General features: G+C 43.1%; 2 protein-coding genes across 2 annotated transcripts; both read right to left on the bottom strand.

The window, feature by feature from the left end:
• Positions 1-605: 605 nt before the first annotated feature.
• On the bottom strand, positions 606-9,319 carry popdc1 (popeye domain cAMP effector 1). Its single transcript, XM_085366091.1, has 8 exons — positions 9,260-9,319; positions 7,412-7,663; positions 6,269-6,393; positions 5,172-5,359; positions 4,927-5,035; positions 4,117-4,284; positions 3,872-4,013; positions 606-2,208 (listed from the first exon to the last, which is right to left on the bottom strand). Exons 2-8 carry the CDS (start codon positions 7,638-7,640, stop codon positions 2,084-2,086), a joined length of 1,086 nt encoding a protein of 361 aa, XP_085222217.1. The 5' UTR covers positions 7,641-7,663; positions 9,260-9,319; the 3' UTR covers positions 606-2,083.
• Positions 9,320-10,705: 1,386 nt separating this feature from the next.
• Positions 10,706-20,574, bottom strand: popdc3 (popeye domain cAMP effector 3). Its single transcript, XM_085366092.1, has 3 exons — positions 20,016-20,574; positions 14,985-15,093; positions 10,706-10,992 (listed from the first exon to the last, which is right to left on the bottom strand). Exons 1-3 carry the CDS (start codon positions 20,519-20,521, stop codon positions 10,714-10,716), a joined length of 894 nt encoding a protein of 297 aa, XP_085222218.1. The 5' UTR covers positions 20,522-20,574; the 3' UTR covers positions 10,706-10,713.
• Positions 20,575-20,918: the final 344 nt, after the last annotated feature.

Genomic DNA, 20,918 nt, shown 5'->3' with positions numbered 1-20,918 from the left:
AAAGCAGCTTTCTGTTAGTTTTTTTTCAATAATTATTTAGTAACTCAAATGTTTAAACTGAGATTTAAAGGGTTTAAATCCTAAAAATAGTTTAATCATTTCAAAAAGGGCTCAAATCTTAATGAACTCTCAGTACCGTATTACCCCAAAAGAGCAGACTTAAAGCACACTTTCCTTTTTGCTGACACAGTTAGGGCTGGATCAGGTGACCCCGAATCCTCCCTTAGTGTCGCTGCAATAGGCTGCTGCTTCCCATGATGTGTGCGTTTCTTCACTATCAGTGAATCAGAAATCAGATCTTTGCAGTATTATTACGGCCACTTCTACACCAAAGCTTGTGTGGATATCTTCACAGTATTTAATTTAAAAATGCATGACTAACTACACAGAAAACAAGTGAATTTAAAATAAAAAAGGTCCAACATTTGTTCAATGTGACAGAAATGTACCCTTCGCCCGATCTGGGCCTCAATTACAATCCTGTCTTGGAAGTGTACAGGCAACTTCTTAGACTCCTGGACTGGTTTGTGCTTCAGTATAAACTGTCCACTAGGGGACCTCATATAGACAGATGCATACCTTTTCAAATCCTGTCCAATTAACTGAATTTACGACGGTCAACAAAGTTGTAGAAACATGTGACAGATACTGAGTGGAAACAGGATGCTCCTTAGCTCAGGTCTGACTGTGAAAACTATGGAAACATATGCACATGTAATTCGTTTTTGTTTTTTTTAATACATTTTGAAGAATTTTCAAGCCAACATTTTCCCCTTTGTCACTGCGGGGTATGTGTGTAGGGTTTTAGGGTGGAAAAGCACCGTAACATGACAGGATATGGAACTAGCTGTGAATGCCTTCTGGATGCACTGTACATACATGTGATCACATACATTTAATACACAGTGAACTCCAAATGAAACAATTGCAGTAAGAACTAAGAACATTATAGTGTAATATGACATAATGTATCAACTTTGCTGCTGTTTGTTCAGGTCTGAGACAAATATGTACTGATGGTAAATGAACAGTTTCTACTTGAGCACTCAAAGTCAGTACAGCATGCCTCAGTCATCTATTCACATCCGCTCATGCAAGACCTTCTAAGCCTAAGTGCTTTCTATCTAACAATGACACATTCATATTCTGATGAGTGCATCAGAGAGCAACTCTGGGTTTTGTATCTTGCCTGAGGATACTTCAGCGTGCAGACTGGAGATCAGCCAGGGATCAAACCAGCCAACCATAGACCATCTGCTCTGCCTCCTGAGCTGCAGCTATCCCAGTTAGTGCTAAACATATCTATAGACTATAGAGCTGAGTGATGTGCTATGAAGCAAGATTAAGGGTTAGTGAGCTATGTTGGACTTAAACACAGAGGTTTGCATGATGACAGTGGCTGTCTTTGTAAACTCCGTGGTTTAGAGTTTCAGATTAAAATGAGTTAGTACCACGTTTCACTGATTCTTAAAAGGATTCTTTGCTGGGAGAATAAATTTTATATGAGAAATTTGTTAAGTTGTATGTCTCAGTTGGTGATGCAGAAAATATATAAATGTTTTTATACTTTAAAGGTTGATTCTGTTCATCTGGATGTTTTCAGTGAGAGAACATAATCAACCTTCTGAGATTTACGTGTCTCCTTTACACTGCCTGAACTGCTCCTATAGCCTTTATTACGCTATCGATCCAGTTTGAAGTTTCAGCTTTAGAGCGCACTCAGGGGTAAAATAAATATATTATCTCAATTAAAAAGGTTTACTTTGTGCTAAATCACTGTATTAAAGATGTTTGCAGCATTAACTTTGGTCCTATTTGCAACAATATTACATTGTAGTTATATTTTTGAAGTTTTTTAAAGATTCTTCTCTGATAACATCTCCTAATTAGTATGTTGCAGTCACAGGGATGAAAAGACATATGACACATGAGATGCACATTTTTATGTGAGGAAACATAAGTTGACAACCACCGTCATGATACCCATCGTGTCTGATGGGGCTTTGCGTTCCCTCAAGCTAACACAAGGAAAGTTGTGTCAGCTGTGTTGGACTCCATAGTATGCCCCTGTGGGCGCTGCTGGCTACACATTCTCAGTGGAAGTGTTGGGCATGTGGTCAGACGAGGCCGATTCTTCAAACACATCATCCTCCATGCCTTCTTCTATAGGATTCATTTTTGAGGATGCTTTGGTGCCGGGTGAAATCTCTAGAAAAACACAAAATGAAAAAAATATGGAACATTGTGGCTAAACAATCTGAAGTGTGAGCATATGCAGCACTCTGCATGTAATCATTAGTTATTATTAATCTCTCTTCCACAGGGTGTCCTTGTCCTGTATCATCCACTGCAGCTGGGCGCCCCTCCTTGGCCGTTACAATATAAAGTGCCCTGAGGCAACTGTGTTGTGTTTTGGTGTTATAGGACAAAAGTGAATGAAATGAATTCTCTGCTGACTCCACCATGCAGTTTACCTTTCAGATGACATTTTCTGCATAAGACAGTCCACCTGTGTGTTCCTTCACTGCTATCTTATTCCCTTGCGTTGCTTCCAGCCAGCAGCATAATATTTGCTACTTAATGTCATCCTACAATCCTACCATGCATCCTTTCCCCCTTCTCATCTTTATGCATTCATGCTGCACAGATCAATTACATTAAGCGTGTGTACAGCATTTAGCTAGCACTACAGAAGAACTGTTTTAACATCACATACAGCGAGTAAACATTTCACCAATTTTTGAAGAAATATATTTCTAAAGGTGTTATTGACATAAAATTCACCAGATGTCGGTAACAACCATCCCAAGTGGGACCTCAGATACTGTCCCTCCCTCCATCCAACCGCACACTTCTTCAGGTTGGCTGTGAGCCCCGCCTGCCTCAGGAACCTCTCTGATGCACAGGTGTGCTACAAGGAACGTCAGAATTTCACTCTTACCCGGGCTTGGACCTTCCTCACGGTGTTCTTTAAGGTCCAACAGCCCCTGCAGCTTCCTGCTGAACAGCAACTCATGGATGCTTAGGGCACCTCCCGAAGTGCCAACAACACAGGGTCCAGCCAGCGATCCCAACTGCATTCGTCCTCATGAAGGAACTTATGAAAGCGATACCCTGTGCCATGATGCCATGATGGGGTCCATGCCAGTGTGCTCGAACAGGACCCCCACTAATGGCCCAAACTAGCACACAATCTGCCCTACCAGTAGAATCAGCAGTGTTAGACGACTTTGCATCACCACTGAGCGCAGCACAAACATCACATGTCCCTACACGTTGTGAGCGCACCTCTTCACACTGCCCCATTAACTTGTCAAACCACAGCCTCGAGTCTATGTATACGTTATTTCCACTGGCACCGTGGGATCTATGTGACTATCCCCATGCACACACTTAATTTCCATCCGCTCTGCGTCCAACAACGTCTCGAGTCAAACCAGTGTATCGTGGACCAGGATCTGCATGGCGCCCAAGGTGGCCATAGCCTCCGCTTGAATCCACTGCACCAGCCCTCTGCAGCTGAGCCAGGATTTCAGAGTTCATGACTATTTGCACCTCACTGTGTTCATGTGTCGTTTCTCACTGTTAAACATATTTTAATTTTCACGTGTGGATTGAATGGATTGTTACCAACATCTGGTGAGGATTTCATCTCAGCAGCACCTTTAGAAATATAAATGTGTGCGTGTGAACAGAAGCCTGCGAGGAGGCAACATGCAGAAGTCCAAAGATAAACCTCAACATCACTGAACATTTATGGAGGAAGTGAGGGAGCCCCACTCGTTTGAGCTGCTGGGAACACTGGCAGAGCTGTGGATCGCTGCTGTAGCACGTGCTGCAGTGACAGAGTAAATATCCCATTAAGACTCACGGAGTGATGATCCAGCAGATCCACCTCGTAGGATCTGGTTGAGAACATCGTCGGTGTCACTGCTGCTCGCCATGCTGTTTCTCACCTGCGTCATAGACAGCTGGGAGCACAGGCTGGGCTGTCGGTCCATTTTCTTCACAGCCTAGAACATATCCATGACCAACATCCTCGTCAGCACAGTGAGCACTCTTACAGCTGTCACATTAAACAAGATGCTCCAATAAATCGACACCAGCGGGACTCACCTTGTCGCTGAGTGTGGCATCATTCAGAGAGTACAGTTTGTTGGTGATATCTTTGCCGATGAGGAACCTGAAAACCTCATTAAGGAAAGTGTCTGACTCCAGGAAATAGGTAAGTCTCTCTCGCGACCAACACAGGAACTTGCAGTTCTCTTCTGCCATGATGGTCACCTGTCAATCAGACACATTAACAAGTGTTAAGGTGTCCACAGGTAGGGATACATATTTTTATATGCTTCGTTTCACGGTTTTCTTGGGCCTGATTGTTCTCGTCGTCTATCTACAGATTGACTGAGACACTGTGCCGTCTCTGCGCGTCTATGGCTGAACAGAAGTCTGTAAGGAGATGAGTAAGGGAACGTTCAGAGACCTCAGAGGATTTAAAGTTAACATTACTTCAGACTGCTTACATGAAGTGTAGTTAAGGAAAAAAGAAGACGGGAAAGTCAAATGATACCTTTCCACAAGTTTTTGAATTAAGCGCTTTATTTTATGACAACTTTCTCAAAAGCTTTTTGTTATTTCTGAATGCAAAAGAACATTTATTTTACTATGTTTAGTATTATTATTATTATTATTATTATTATTATTATTATTATTATTAGTACTTCAAAAATATGCTACATTGAATTACCATGCATGTGAAACTTTATGATGTTCCAGAGCTCTGTTTAAAGAAATTTGACCTCCTTAAATCTTTATTGAATATTCATGTTCTGCAAAGTCAGACATGTTTTTACAGCCAGAGAAGGAAATCGGCCCTGCAAACGATGTCCATCCTTTATGTCAGAGCTTCCATGCAAGTGAATTTACCTGAAACTTCTCTCCTCGGTGCATCTCAGTGGACCTGAACTCTGGAGAGTCAATGAATGCGTTGGTATAGATGTTGTGCAGAAAGTGGCCTCGGTATGAAACTTTCATCCTATCACACACAAAAAAAATGAAATTCAAAATTCTGACCAACTAAATCAGAAAAGCACGGTGTTAAAATAATAACCTTAATCGTGTGTATTAGTCAGACCTATGTGACTTTCATTAGGGAAACAAACAGCACATACTTTCCTTTGAGCAGAATGCTGAGGCGTTCGTCTACAGACGTCTTGTCCTCAGCAGCGTAGGCCTGGCCTTTCTTCAGCGTCTGAATGGTGCAGAACTGTCCCGTGAGTCGCTGGAACAAAGCCTCCTGCACATGCAGAGGCTCAAACATCCTCTTGTAGACTGACCGCAGCTCCCTGTCAATCTTAATCTGACAGCAACAGTTTGAGACGGTTAGTCTGACCTGAGCATTCATCCACAGTCAGTGTAGCCCAGCGCACTGAAGCACAGGCCTAGTTGGGATAATGACACGAGCCATTTATAAATTATGGTATAGAAAATAATAAGTATACATGAATTATATGAATTCACAAGTTAATGAATCAACAACATGATGCATATTGTTCTTAAATGAGGCATTCTGCATATTTACTATGTTTGTTTAGCTACTTTGTGTGGATACATTTTAAAACTGTTGTACTACAAATAAAGAGAATAAAGAGTAAATAGTCACAAAAGTGTTTCAAAAACCTCACACACAGAGAGTTTGACCATTTAAGAAAAGGGAAGCAGCGCATGAATAACCAGGATGATTCTGTTGCCTCCACAGTTTGTACACTCGAGTCGTGTCTCGTTTGCACCGAAGACAAAAACACCTCTGGCAAGTTTCCAGAACAGCTGTAATTTGTCCTCCAGATATATTTCAGAAACACTTCAGACACTGACACTATGAAAAAAGCTTTATTCGTACTTTCCTGGTTAATTAAAGGATGAAAGAAATAAAAATAGTCCTTTATGTCAAGTCACTTATTAAGACAATCAAAGTAACTCGAGAGAAAATGTTTTTTATAAAAGTTATAAAAATGTTTTTTGAACTTTAATGAATGAAAGGCTTTAATTCTCTGATGAAAAAACAACTACAGCCGCACTTTGTTGCTCCTCCTGTCTGCTGCTCCAAAGTGTAGGTGTGTGCTGCTGCAGACATAATCGCATTGTGTTACCACGAAACAGAACTGAACCCATATTTATTAGCTAGAAGCTCCACTGCTCCTCTGATGAGCACACGTGGGCGGCCTGCAATGATCTTGTATAATGTGAGTGATGTTGATGCTGAACTCACCGGCCTGCGTTTATACAAAAGGTAGAAAAGGTGCACGAAGTTGATCACCAGGAAGACCACGTTCCACACCATTAGATCCATGTTGCACCTGAACAGCGTGGCCCACGCGATGAATAAACCACATCCTGCAAGAACAACCCGACTTACACACTGCACTTGATTACACACCACGCTGAGACAAGAAACACTTCATCTTATCTTGGAGAAATTATCTGGTATGGTTGTAATATCAGAAATTACTTTAATGTACACTACTGTGCAAAAGTCTTGAGCCACCCCACCATTCATTTATGATTTCCTCCCAGTTTATTTCTTCTGTTCACTTATCTTTTGCACATTTCGAACTTCAGAATCTGAATTTGCCAGCAAAACAATAATAAAGCTTTGGGCAGTGAGACAAACAAGCGAGGTAGTCTAATTGTTCCATAAATGTAGTACGTTTAAAATAAATCGCTCTATGGGAAACTTACGGGACAACGCTGAGCCACACACTGCTCTGTTTCTAAGCTCATATATGGGAGTATTGTCCAAAACTTTACTTTTGTATCGCTCACAAATTCATAATCATTGCATTCACATATTTTGATTTTAGACATCATGACAATTATTTAGAAATGTGCTCGTCTGGATACATGAATAAATGTCTTACTCGGTGTTATATAATGATTACCCATCCAGTCTTATGATAAAACCACCAAAACTGCTGCCTTACACATTTCAGCACTCTTCCTTTACTCGCTCTCTGAGAGACTGAAACTTGACTTGCTCTAAAATAGCAGCATAAATAACGGAGCTGTCAACATTACAACCACAGCCTCAATAAGTCCTGCTGCTTCCTGTCTCCATTCTCTTGCCAAGCAAAGATAAACATGTTGGAAGTGCTTTTTCCATCCTGCTTTTATCTCCCACTGTCACAGCCTTTTAGGGTCTCCCCTGTTTGTGCAGAACAGTTTCCAATAAATCTTTAAAATGCCAGCGTTACAGTCAACTGTCAACAAGCCTGTCCTGGTAGAAGTTTACTAACGCACGGGCAGCTTTTACTCAGAATACGCATCTGCTTACGATGTGATAACTTTATGTTCCTTAAATCTTCCCCACTACATTGCTTCTGGATCCCATCACGGGAACGAGCTGTGAACTGACCTGTTGTCAGGAGGAGGCGCAGCATGATCATGTGCAGAGCCAAGGTAGTCGGGATGGCCAGGCCCAACAGCAGGGACAGGTTTCCCACATGGAATAGCAGGTGGTGGGTCTGCTCCCACTCCTGGCACGAGGTGGCATTTGAATCTGCAGACGTGGCAGCCGGGATGGAAGAAGGGAAGGAGGACAGCGTGGTGAGCAGGAGGGTGGGCCCATCTGGGGTGGAGGACATCCTTTGGCTAGGCACCTTGGACACTGGAGTAAGGTGAACACAAGTGAATGTGGGAGGATGGTTGTTCAAAGCATACAAACTACACAGCTGTGAAAGGTAACTAAGTATACTTATTCAAGTACTTTGCTTCTAATATTTTAAGGTACTTGTATGTTAATATACTTCTCAAACAATGTAAGGAACACTTTTAATCAGAGTACAGCATCGAGTCTGCTAAACTGATCTGGGGAGTGAAGTGGGTTGTTAGTGAACTTCAGCTGCTTTGGTGTTACTGGAATTAACAGCAGGCAACAATGAGACGCGCTCCAAAATAGGAAGGGCTTTAAATATATTCCAACTGTAGTTTCACTGGTTTAGCATTTGGCTGGGGTCAGTGTCACGTATGGCAGCAGCATAGCGAGTCCCCTTCCTCCAGGATGGCACGTTAATACTTACCATGATGTTTGCTGCGTTTCACAGGCAGACGAATGCTAGAACATTTTCCTCCATGTAGACAAAACACTTCTCATTTTGCTCCCATTCATCCACTAAACATTGTTCAATGTAACATTAAACCAAACGAGAATGTCAGTTACACCGGTGAACATTTGCCCTACAAAAATAATTTGAGGACAACATCTCGAACTGAACCAAACCAGTGTTCTTACAGGTTAGTTTCCCATTGAAACTGTGGGAATGACCAGGAGGAAAAACCAGACATGATAATAATAACAGCTTTTATTCTTTTATTACTTCTATGAACTGAAGGGTCTTTTAGATGTCAGGACCTGACAAAATCTCCAGATCGAAATTTCATCTGAGAGTAAAGTAGATGGTTTCAAATACGTGCATAATTAACTGTCATCTGTTTTCACTCCAGGACAACAAAGGTGGACCAGACTCGGCTTTAAAGTGAAACTAGTTCTCTGCTTGTTATTCATATATGCTGTCCTATACTCATTTCTAATTTTATCCTTTCTGGTCCCTCCCAACAAAAATCTTATCTTCCCACTGCCACTTCCAGGTCAGCTTCCTGTGGTTCTAATTGGTCCCACAGTGTCCACACCATACGTCAGAGCTGGTTTCACTGGTTTCGGAGCCTTCCTGCTATCCTTCTGTCACAAATCTCCCCTGACACGTTTATTTTAGAATTCGGTTTGTTTGAAACCCAGCTGCCCTTCATTAAGTCATACAGTCACTCTACTGATGCTAAGTTTAGGTTCGCGACAGAAACTGTCCCTCTCGTTTTTATTCATTAGTGAACGCAACAGTGAGCTCCTACACTGGGTCTAGCTGAGCTCCGTCATGTTTGTCATTGAGGAAGACTCGCACACATACACAGCTGCATATTTACAGTCATGAATGAATTCATGTTTCTGTCTTTTCAACGCCGGTGGGAAAGTACAGCTTACAGTCTACGCAGCAGTAGTCAGATTACACAACGCGTTACAGCTCATGGTAAAGAAGCTCTTTTATCAACATCTGACTGTAAATGTGGACGCCAGTGAATACTTCTGTACAGCAGCTGTAGCACGCGCAGAGCTCACATGTAGAAATAGACATGGTCCAGCTGCGCAGCTGCGCTGGAATTTCTTAGGTTCAACTTAAAAGCCCGTAAAAGTGAGGACCTCTTCACTTACCGATCAGAGGAGCAGCCGGAGGAGCTCTGGACAGCAGTGAGAGGGAAAAGCGGCCGGATAGCTGGAGCCTCTGATGCTGTGTGCGTCTCACATTCCACACAGCTGACAGGAAAACGCTAAAAGGGGAACAAGGCGAGAGCAGTGCCCAAGAGCTCCGACAGGGGGCGACAGATCAAAGGTTAACTTTCAGCAGAAGTTCTTAAGAAAATTTGCTTCTTCTCTCCAAAATCGTCAGAATTGCTCGGATCATCCTTCTCTTCTCCTCAATGGATCCAATCACACAAAACGACCCTCTGTTATTCATACTTTATTAATACTCTTATATGTGAACTTTTTCAACACAAGCAGTGAGACTGCACCAGCATCTGAATGACTCTGCTGGGTGTGTGGATCTTTGTCGAAGCGTTTGGTTGACAAACCCGCAGTAACTTCACTTTCAGAGGCATTAAGGCTGAAAATATATTTATACATTAGACTTCCTAACATACTGACAAAATGAACTCCAGACTCATGTGCTTAGAAAACTGATTAAGTTTGTGTTTGGCATCTACACAGTAAAATCATTTATTGTCACAGAACAACATCAGTCAGTGTACCACTGACAACACATATTGATCTAATCCGTCAATATCATATGAATTTAAGACGTCTGCTGTCCTGTGACAGAAGAACAATGAGTCTCCAACTGCTGCACCTGTAAGACAAAACAATAAAAAACAAGCAGCGCCTACAAGGAAAAAATGGATACACAAACCAGCAATCTTGTGTTTTCTGTGTTTTGTCTGAGTATGTGCGTTTGTCACAAAATGCACTTAACAATGAGAGTGAAAAGTCTCAAAGATCAGGACCCCAGCACCCAACAACCCCCCAAAACCCAGAAAGAATTTATTCCTTTTAGTTGCTGTCCAGGCCTTCAGTTACTGCTGAGCTGGCCAATGCATCCTTCTTAAAAATGTCCACGATTGTTGATTTGCCACTCTTAAAGTTGTTCCTCTCTGACGGGCTTCTGTTGGCTTTGCAGCCTGATGATGTCATCCTTCATCTGTGTCTCTTTGCATTAACTCTCCAAACTTCAACACTTAGAATCAAATCCAGAGTTTTAGATCTGCTACATTTTTACTGTCCATAATTTAATTTACTGTCCATTCTCTTTGGCGCCGCTATAACTGTATAAAAGTGTGTATAAGTCATATAATGCAATCATTTTGCTAAACCCCTTAAAATAAAGATAAATTCTGCACTTCTAACAGATCTTGATCGTTTGATTTAAAATCCGAAGCAAGTTTCAAAAGTTTCATTGCCCCATAAATTATGGCCCTGTGAGTAACAACACTACAGACTGTTTTCGTGCTCAGGTATACGGTCTACCTGTCTGCAAACATGTCTGCAGCCTGACTGACACTGACTTCCACGCACTGCGATTTAGCGCATGAAGAATGTGCATGTGTGTATGTTTACGGAGCCCCCCTGCTCTGCACCGGCACTTGCAGATGGTCATCAGCCCTTTCTATTTCAGTCCCCGGCATGTGAGGGTAACATGGTAAGCGGAGATCGTAGCGGTGTCCGTATCTGTCAAAAGTCTTGTCACTGAGTGAATACAGCTTTTCTGCTATGTCATTGCGTACAACCAGGGCAAAGATCTTGGCTATGTAGCGATGCTTAGCAAAGAGCAGGTAGAGCTTTTTCCTCCTCCACGCTACGTACCGGCAGGGGTTATCAGCACGCAGCGTCACCTGAGAATAAACCACAAAACAAGTTAAACTTTGTTTAACCTCAATACAACATTTTTGTTGTTTTTCTGCATGATAAAGAAAAAGCTGTTGTGACAAAGAAAGAAATCTGTCATCACAAGTCTTTGGAATTAAATTGTAACAAATAAATGTGCAAAATTACAGAAAAGTCCAAAACGTATGCTTGTGCTTGTTAGTGGTGAGCAGCAGATCAAACAAGAACCATAAAAGGCTTTAAGCGCGCATTCAGGCCTGTGAGACTCGTTTAGACACTGAGCCTCACTCACCCCCGTTCTGTTAGCCGTCAGGGCTGGGGGGCTGAGAGGAGGTGCTGGCCGTCAGATTGGGGTCTGGGGTGCGGGGCCTCCCTGCTACTGCAGATAAGGAGGCGGTCTGCTTTCCTCCACCCCAGAGAGAAGGGTTACATCTGCTGGGTCTGGGTACGGTTTGCCCCTATAGAGTGTGTTTGGGGAGTGTGATTGTGTGTACAGTGCCTATTTGTGTCTGTCTCCACGTCGGGTGTATGATTCCCTGGAAGCACAGGCAGATGCAAGTGGTTTTCTGAGGTTCTTCTGAGGTTTCCTTTACCAGTTTAACCGTGTGTAGTTAATGTCCTCTTAACATAACTTATAATTAAAAAAAACATTCTTTCTGCACTTACAGGTGTTTTCTCCTTCTTTCTACCCAAAGAGGAAACTAGCGCAACTTGTAAGCAAGCTTGAATTTCAAAATAAAAGCACCAAAACTTTGACTAAAGTAAATTGTCAAATAGTAAATTTGACTAAATAAAATAACAAACAAAGTAATGTGCAGCTTAAACAATTTACAATGATGACACGGATCTTGACAAGATAAAGAAATAATCCAAATTATATACAATGTCATCATGCCAACAGCTACAGGGTGAGTGCCGAGCATTCGTTTGTGTATATGGGGGTGGGAATGCACGTTTGTGTCTGCGTGCGCCTGCTCGTCTGTATCTATATGTCAGGTCGGGTCTTAGACTCCACCTCTCTGGGAACATCTCAGGCTCTCTGAGGTATGGAGGCTTATCTCCCCTCACCACACTCCCTGCCAGTGGCCGATGCCTTCAGACGTTGGTGTGTTGGTGGTTCTTGGTGTCTGGGGCTGGGCGCTCAAGTATGTACCGGCTCACTCCTGGTGGCCAATTGGTGGGGCCTGGCGCCTGTGGCCTGGCTGGGCCCCTTCCGGGGGGGTGGGTGCCCTCAGGCCTCTGGGCCTGAGGCCCGGTCCTCTCTGGCACAGCTAGCTGCCGGCAGAGCCAGCGGGCACGTTACTGCAACCCCCTCTGGTCTCTGCTCCGTGGCTGCTGGATGACCTCTCGTTTGGGGCTCTCAGTTGGCTAACTTTCCTCCATGATCTCTTAATCTCAGCCTCTAGTGTCCTTCTCCATGCAGGACACTGCTCCATGTGTTTTGTGGACTTGTAAAAGGGGCGACCATGGCTCAGGGGGTTGGGAATCGCATCTGTAACCGGAAGGTCGCCGGTTCGATCCCTGGGCTCTCTGTCCTGGTCGTTGTGTCCTTGGGCAAGACACTTTACCCTACTTGCCTACTGGTGTTGGCCAGAGGGACCGATGGCGTGATATGGCAGCCTCGCTTCTGTCAGTCTGTCCCAGGGCAGCTGTGGCTACAACCGTAGCTTGCCTCCACCAGTGTATGAATGTGAGAGTGAATGAATAGTGGTATTGTAAAGCGCTTTGGGTGCCTTGAAAAGCGCTATATAAATCCAATCCATTATTATTATTATTGTAAAAGGTATTCGACCGTGTCCATCTGAGGGTCCTGTGGGGGGTGCTCCGGGAGTATGGGGTGATTAGCCCATTGTGACGGACTATTCAATCCCTATAAAACCATTACAAGAGCTTGGTTCGCATTGCCGGCAACAAGTCAGACTCGTTCCTGCTGGGTGATGGGCTCCGCCATGGCTGCCCTTTGTCACTGATTCTGTTCGTAAATTTTACGGACAGGATTTCTAGGCCAAGTGGTGGAAGGCTTTCACCTGGGTGGTCTCAGGATCTCATCTCTGCTTTTCGCGGATGTTGTGGTTCTGTTGGCTTCATCGGGTGAAGGCCTCCAGCTGGCACTGGAACGGTTCGCAGCCAAATGTGAAGCGGTGGAAATGAGAATCAGCACTTCTAAATCTGAGGCCATGGTCCTCAGCCGGAAAAGGGTGGAGTGCCCACTCCCAGTCAGGGACGAGTTCCTGACCCGAGTGGAAGAATTTAAGTATCTCAGGGTCGTGTTCACGAGTGACGGGAGAAGGGAGCGGGAGATCAACAGACGGTGCTGCGGCTGCAGTGATGCGGACGCTGCACCAGTCCGTCGTGGTGAAGAGAGAGTTGAGCGTAAAAGCGAAGCTCTCATTTTACCGGTCGATCTACGTCCCTACCCTCACCTATGGTCACGAGCTGTGGGTAGTGACCGGCAGAAATGAGCTTCCTCTGAAGAGTGGCTGGCCTCTCCCTTAGAGAGCTAGTGTGAGCTAGTGTGAGGAGTTCAGCCATCCGGGAGGGATGGCAGCCCGGAGGAGGCCCCGGGGCAGACCCAGGACACGCTGGAGAGATTATATCTCTCAGCTGGGCCAGGCCAGCTGGAGGAGGTGGCTGGGGACAGGGAGGTCTGGGCTTCTCTGCTTAGGCTGCTGCCCCCGCAACCCTGCACCGGATAGGCGGAAGAAGATGGATGGATGGATTTGATTCAATCACCGATTTGATTCGATTCAATTTTTTCTCAGGCAGTCAGAAACATAATTCTTTTATCATTTATCAGTACATGTGCACATTTTTATATCTACGTATAAAAACAAAGCTGACACTTGTAGGACTTCATCAGAGGAGCCTTTGTGTGAAAGTAACTGAGAATAAAACACAGAAAAACATGAAGGAGATTTTCCTGGCCTGGCTTTTTATAGCAGATAACCTTAAAATATTCTGCCGTAGATCAACAACTGAAGAAAATAAGCTTTATTAGAGACACAGCCAAGCGTTATGCAATTTGGCATAATTTTAAAAAGTTAAAATTTCTTCTGTATTGAACAGCAGAAATGAGGCTTTCTTGTCAGAGGTCACTTAAAACCCCCCCAAAAAACAGCAGCTGACAGCGCTGTACGTAGACTGGTGTGTAATAAGCAAGCAAATAATCCAGAAAACAGAGATTTGAGATGGGAAACTGTCCTTGAAGTACACTGAGAGAGAGAGTGGTTTTTATCGATGTGGAAACAAAACAGCCAAAGTCAGAGTGAATTAATGATGATATCTATTTGTTTGTTAAGCATAGTTTGGATTTTCCTTTGCTGCTGGTTCAGTGAATTTTGGTCAGAGTGATGAAACCTGCAGCACCAGAATCTGTGAGGTGTCGGCTTTCAGCCCCGACGGTGTGTCTGTGGACGCGGGGTGACGACACACGCTTTGTGTTTACATCTTTTTGCAGAATCCGTTCACCTGCTCTCATTTGCTGTTTTAGCTGTTTGGTGGTTGTTAAAATAGTTTTGTGAGCTTTAACATGAGATTCTGGCATTTCTGGCAAAATACATTTATATTTAAAAATCGATTCAGGATATAAGGAATCGATATCACTTTATTAAAACTAAAACCAATTTTAATCAGAAAATCAATGTTTTAAACCCACACCCAGCCATAACCAAGTGGCCAAGTATACAGGAACATCTGTGCCGAGTATAACCTGGAAGTCCCGAGGTCAAAATGGGAGATGCCCACTAAGGTGGTGGAGAATGACCGAGCTAAGATCCTGTGGGACTTCCAGATACAGACGGACAAAATGGTGGTGGCTAACCAGCCGGACATAGTGGTGGTAGACAAACAGAAGAAGACGGCCGTAGTGATCGATGTAGCGATATGCCAGTTGGAGCCATCTTCCTTATGTATTCGTGGATGTGTGATTTGTGCATCACACACTCACACACAGACACACACACAGTATTTAATGTGTAGCTTGGATTACAACAAAATGAACCTGGAATACGCCCTCCTCCGATGGCTGCAGAGAGTCCCATTCTGGTGAATCCAGAAACTGGAAAGGGTAGATGTAATGCAGAAACTCTCCATTAACTGTCACACGGATTCTGTTGGACAATGGAGCAAGAGTTGATTTTAATAGGTCAAGTTCACAACAGTAGACACTAAAGATAAAGTTATTAACTAAAACAACCTAAAACATTCTGTAATGGTAGTGTTGTAATACTACATAAGTGTGCAACATGTTTTTTCATGTGTGTAATTTTATCACACAGGGTGATCAGGCAACCACATGCCCCCAGGACATTTTAATATCAGAAATAAACTTTTTTTTTTTTGGAATACTTGCAATGAAATTTCAATGAAAACGGTACAACTATGGACCAATCGTTTGCCGCCTCCTCTACACGGATGACATTGAGCTGTATGCCAGGAGTGAACAAGAACATGGGCATGTCATTCAGACCAGAGAAGTGTAGTAAGATGGTAACAAAGAGGGAAGGTAGTAAGAACTGAGTTAAATGCACAGCCAGAGGACCACATTGCAGGACAGCTACAAATGCCTCAGAATCCCACAGGCAAATGGGACCATGGACTACGAAAGCTGCAACCACCAAATACCTGCAGAGTAAGGCAAGTCCCGAGGAGTCAGCTGGGCATGGATGTTGATCCAGGCAATCAACACCTATGCCCTGCTGGGCGTCAGATACCCTGCTGGGATAATAGCCTGGCCACAACTGATGGTATGTTTAGTGAATACCTAAGGCAACAGAAAGAAGAGGAACCATGATGGAAGGACAGGCCCCTGCACGGCAAAGCTGCACTGAAAGACAGCACAGAGGCACTAATTATGGCAGCTCAGAAACAAGCTCTGAGTACGCCATAACCAAGTAGTTGGTATAGTATATAAAAATATCTGTGCTAAGTATAGCACGGAAATTCCAAGGTCAAAATGGGATACGGCTCCTACGGAGGTTGAGAATGACCAAGCGAAGATCCTGTGGGACTTCCAGATACAGACAGATGAACAGGAAGTGATGTAGCTATATCAAGTGATAGTGACGTCAAGAAGAAAAAAGATGAGAAGCGGGAGAAATAGCAAGGATGAGAGAGGAGCTAGAGAAGAGGTAGAAGGTGAAAGGGTTACAGTGTTCGTTGTGGCAATCGGAGCACAGTGACACACAAACTGGGCACCAACACATGTGTGTTCAATTACTGTAACTATTAGCATTTATATTGTTCTTTCCTTTATTTTGACACTTAAGATTAAAATTCCTTACACATTTTTCACCTTACACCCATTCCTATTTCCCCCTGGTCCAATGATTGTCCTGCTGTCTGTGCTGTTTTGCTCTTATCGTGGAGATGTCTTGTTCACTTGTTATCCTGTTTTTCATAAATAAAAGACAGAAAATGTAAAATTCTGAGAATTCCCCAGCAAGTTCTGAATTGACCTTTTCCCTCTCCGATTTCTAAACTTAGCACAAAAAGTAAGGAAATTTGTGTTTGGTATTTCTTTGTTGTAACAATGCTTCTTGGTAATCTTATACTCTTTATTTCCCCTTAAATTGTGCCATATTTGTAATGCAAATGCATCTTTGGGTTGAGCAGCAGAAGATGGGAAGTTCAAAACAGACATTTCAACACTGTGTCAAGCTTCGCGAGTGCAGATGTTTCAAAACACTGCTCTGAAACGTGGTTAAAAACACCCAGATCACGTGACCACGACTAAATGAGGCTTTGGTGCCCCAGTTTTAACAGGTGGTGTACCTGCTGCAGAGTGGCACACTGAGCTGTAAAATCATTAAAATATCCCAATAAATCGCGTCTGCTTTCAGCGAGAAAATAAAACAGGCAACAGACAATTTTTAGCTCCGGCTCTGTCTGTTCTCTAAGTTTTCTACTTTCAACAGAAAATGTCATTTGCAGCATTAAGTGACGTCATCCTCACTATAATATATAGATGAGAAGTCACTTGCATGCAGGCAGCTTAAAATAATAGTGGCCTGGAGCATACAGCCCCCTTCTTGATTTCCTATTTTTTGTTTGTTTGTCACACTTAAATGTTTTAGATGATCAAACTATTTTAAATATTAGACCAGGCTTAAAACACAAAATGCAGTTTCTAAATGAAGGTGTTTATTATTGAAGGGAAAACAGATCCAAATCTCCAAGGCTCATAAGTACCCATAAATCTAAAAACTGGTTGGGCCACCCTCAGCAGCAACAACTGCTCTCAAGTGTTGGCGATAACTGGCAATGAGTCTTTTACTGGAGGCTTTTCAAGCATAAACTGCCTTTTAAATGTCACAGCATCTCAATCAGATTCAGTTTCAATTTTATTTACACAGCGCCAAATCACAACAGTCACCTCAAGATGCTTTATATTGTAAGGTAGACCCTACAATAATACATACAGAGAAAAACCCGACAATCACATGACCCCCTATGAGGAAGCACTTTGGCGACAGTGGGAAGGAAAAACTCCCTTTTAACAGGAAGAAACCTCCAGCAGAACCAGGCTCAGGGAGGGGCGGGGCCATCTGCTGTGATTGGTTGGGGTGAGAGAAGGAAGACAGGATAAAGACATGCTGTGGAAGAGAGACAGAGGTTAATAACAGGTCAGGACTTTGAATAGTCCACTCCAAAGTCTTCATCTTGTTTTTCTTAAGCCAGAGGTGGACTTGCTGTTGTGTTTTGGATCATTTTCCTGCTGCAGAACCCAAGTGTGCTTCAGCTTGAGATCACAAACCGGACCGGACACTCTCCGTGATATTTTGGTAGAAAAATTCATGGTTCCAAGTCTTCCAGGTCCTGAGGCAGCAAAACAGCCCCAGATCATCCCACTGCCACCACCATATTTTACTGTTGGTTAATTTCATAATGGTGTTTTTTTTAGTTTAAGATCTGGTAACTACAAAGCCCACATTATATAATTTGCATCACTTCCAACCATTCAGTAATTGAGGACTGTTCCTTTTCTGAAAGGCTGTGTTAGTTTTATGGCAGATGTAACGGTACTCAAACATTCCAAATAGTTGAATCGGTCCACAGAATACTTTCACAGATGTCTTGGGGTCAATCAAGATGTTTGTTTTGGCAAATGTGAGACAAGCCTTTGTGTTCTTTTGGGTCAGCAATGGTTTTTGTTTGGTGAACTCTCCCATGGATCCTGTTTTTGCCCAGTCTCTAAATCATGAACTCTGACCTTAACTGAGAAATGTGAAGCCTGTGGTTCTTTAATGCCGTTCTGGGTTCTTCTGTCACCTCCTGGATGAGACTTCGACATGCTCTTGGAGTAATTTTGGGAAGGCTAATCACTGTTCCATGTTTTCTCCATTTGTGTATAATGGCTCTCACTGTGTTTCACTGGAGTCCCAAGCCTTGGAAATGCCTTTGTAACACTTAACATACTGATGGATATCAGTGATTTTTTTCTCAAGTTTTTCTTTAGATGGCATGATGTGTTCCTTCTTGAGATCTTTTAGCCTTCCTTAACTTTGTCTAACAGGTTCTGTTCAAGTGATTTCTTGATTCAACAGATCTTCCAGTAATCAGGCCTGAGTGTGTTTAGTGAAATTGAACGCAGCTCTCCAAAGAAAATGTGGTTAATCACAGTTAATCAATGATTTACCAAGAGGGGCAATTACTTTTTCACACAGGACCAGGTAGGTTTGGATAACTTTTCTCCTCTAATCAATGAAATCATCATTTAAAAAGTGCATTTTATATTTATTTGGGTTATCTTTGTCTCATATCAATTGATGATCTGAACCATGTAAGTGTGACAAATATGCAAAACACCAGGAAATCAGGAAGTGGGCAAACACTTCACTCCACACTAAGTCAATTTGTTTAAAAACAAAGTGAAGCCACAGAGACATGCTGTGACCAAACTAACATATACATGAACCACCCCGTCTCCATTCAGTGCAGTGAGCGTGTTACCTTCGATGACCTTTTAGCCTCTCTAAAAGAGAGCTGCTCTCTCAGTGATGCAGAACTTCATAAATAGCTCCAGCAGCAAGTGCTCCTTGCCTTTTAGCGTCTGGACTCAGAGACGTGTGAGTAGTGCTGTTTCACACACTGAGGTTAATTATGGAGTTCCACAGGGTTCTGTGCTAGGACCAATTCTACTTCTTTCCATCATAGTAACATCCAAAATTTGTGGTGGTGTTCTGCCTCACTTTCTCAGAACAAATATCTGAAAATGTAAGTTCACAGGCAGCATCCACTGCCTCAGAGCACTCTACTACATATATTACATATATTCTAATACGTGTAAAACTGATTTCATGATAAATTCTGCAATGTGCGTTTGTGCACTAGGCTACATTTTGTACAAACTATTACTCCAGTACATTTTTAACTACAAAAGTAATAAAGCACAAAAACTGATGAAAATGCATTGACTTTACATGAAAATACTAGTAGACTTATCATTAAGGTAATCAGTCACCTAATGCGAGTGCTTTCACAGTAACCGCAGAAAAACATTTAACTGTTCAATAAGCTGCTGTCCATAGATGAGTGAAAAGCAAATCATTACAGTGTAATCTATTCAGCCTTTACTCCCCAAGGACATGTGGTTATGAAAAGCATGTTTAAATCTAGGCTCTTGAAAGCTATACTAATTTACCATGTGCTCATTTTACTTGCGCATAATTTAGACACATGGAGCTGTTGTGGTTAAAGCCTGGTCAATCAAACAAACAAACAAACAAACAAACAAACAAACAAACAAACAAAGCTACGCGGTCAAAGCTGCAAAGACTCCTCAGGTAAAGAGTGAACTAGAAATGCAGATTACAATAATGAACCTTTTAGCTCATGAGCCAATCCTGATCAGTCCCAGTAACCCTGACCCAGATAAACATTTGGAGTCTGTCAGTAAGACTTTCACATGACAAAGAGTATCTAGAAAACACACCCTTTGTTCTAATATCAATAGGGGCATGACTGTGCTAAACTCTATGTTGGGGTGTACCATGTTTGACACTGAGCTGTTCAAGCGTGTGTGCGCAATCACCTTCCGGAGAGCAGCACTGACAGCTTGTCAATAGCGGTTTTTCCTTCTACGGCGAAGCAGCGGTCCTTCTCTAAAGTTTGGACTTCCCCGTCACAGCAGGCCACTATCTTCCCAAAATGGGACAATGACACTCCGACTCTTTTAAACATGCAGCTATACAGCTCCTGGAAGTCCTTGTCAAACGAAAAGCTCCTCAGCCTGTATGACATGTGCAGGACTTGTACCAGACACACCGCGAAGATCGCCAAACTCCACAGAAAAGAGTCCGTGGTGCAGGAGTCCGACCACGACCAGAGAGTGGAGCAGAAGAAGCCCAGAGTGAGAAAGGTGAACAGGTAGAAGAGTCCGTAAAAGCCACTGCCCCCCATGAAGCCAAGGAACAGAAAGATGTTGGCGAGATGGAACACCGATCCTTCCGCACCCTCTTTCCACTCTTTGCACACCGGGTAGGCAGACACCTCCGGCGCCACCGTAAAATTCATGCTTTCGAAGTCGGGCGGCTCCATACTGTATAAAGCGACTCGACCCGCAGCACATCCACCACAGCCAGCCTCGCTCCGTGCCACCAGAGCGGGTAGAAAAACGCTGACACCTCGGCCCATCACTCATAGGTGGAACGCAGAAACAACCAATCAAATCGCTACGTTATATCCAATGAAAAAAAGACGGAGTTTTTACGGAACCATCAGAGCGCGGGTTCGAGTCCAGGTGCGGACAAAGCTCGTGTTACATGATGAAAGGATAAAGACCAGTTTTTACTTACTGTAGATAACAGTTGCTTTGTGATTGATTATCCTGTTTATTTGTAAATTATTATTATACAGTGTTACAGCCCATAATGCAGAATAAACTCTACCATTACACTTTTGAGATGATACACACCACAAGTAATTATAGGTTATG

The sequence above is a fragment of the Diplotaxodon limnothrissa genome, linkage group LG11 (assembly GCF_057381915.1).
Source record: "Diplotaxodon limnothrissa isolate DT_005_m linkage group LG11, D_limnothrissa_male_GT1.1, whole genome shotgun sequence".
NCBI classification, from domain to species: Eukaryota; Metazoa; Chordata; class Actinopteri; order Cichliformes; family Cichlidae; genus Diplotaxodon; species Diplotaxodon limnothrissa.
This window is presented reverse-complemented; position numbering and strand designations above follow the sequence as displayed.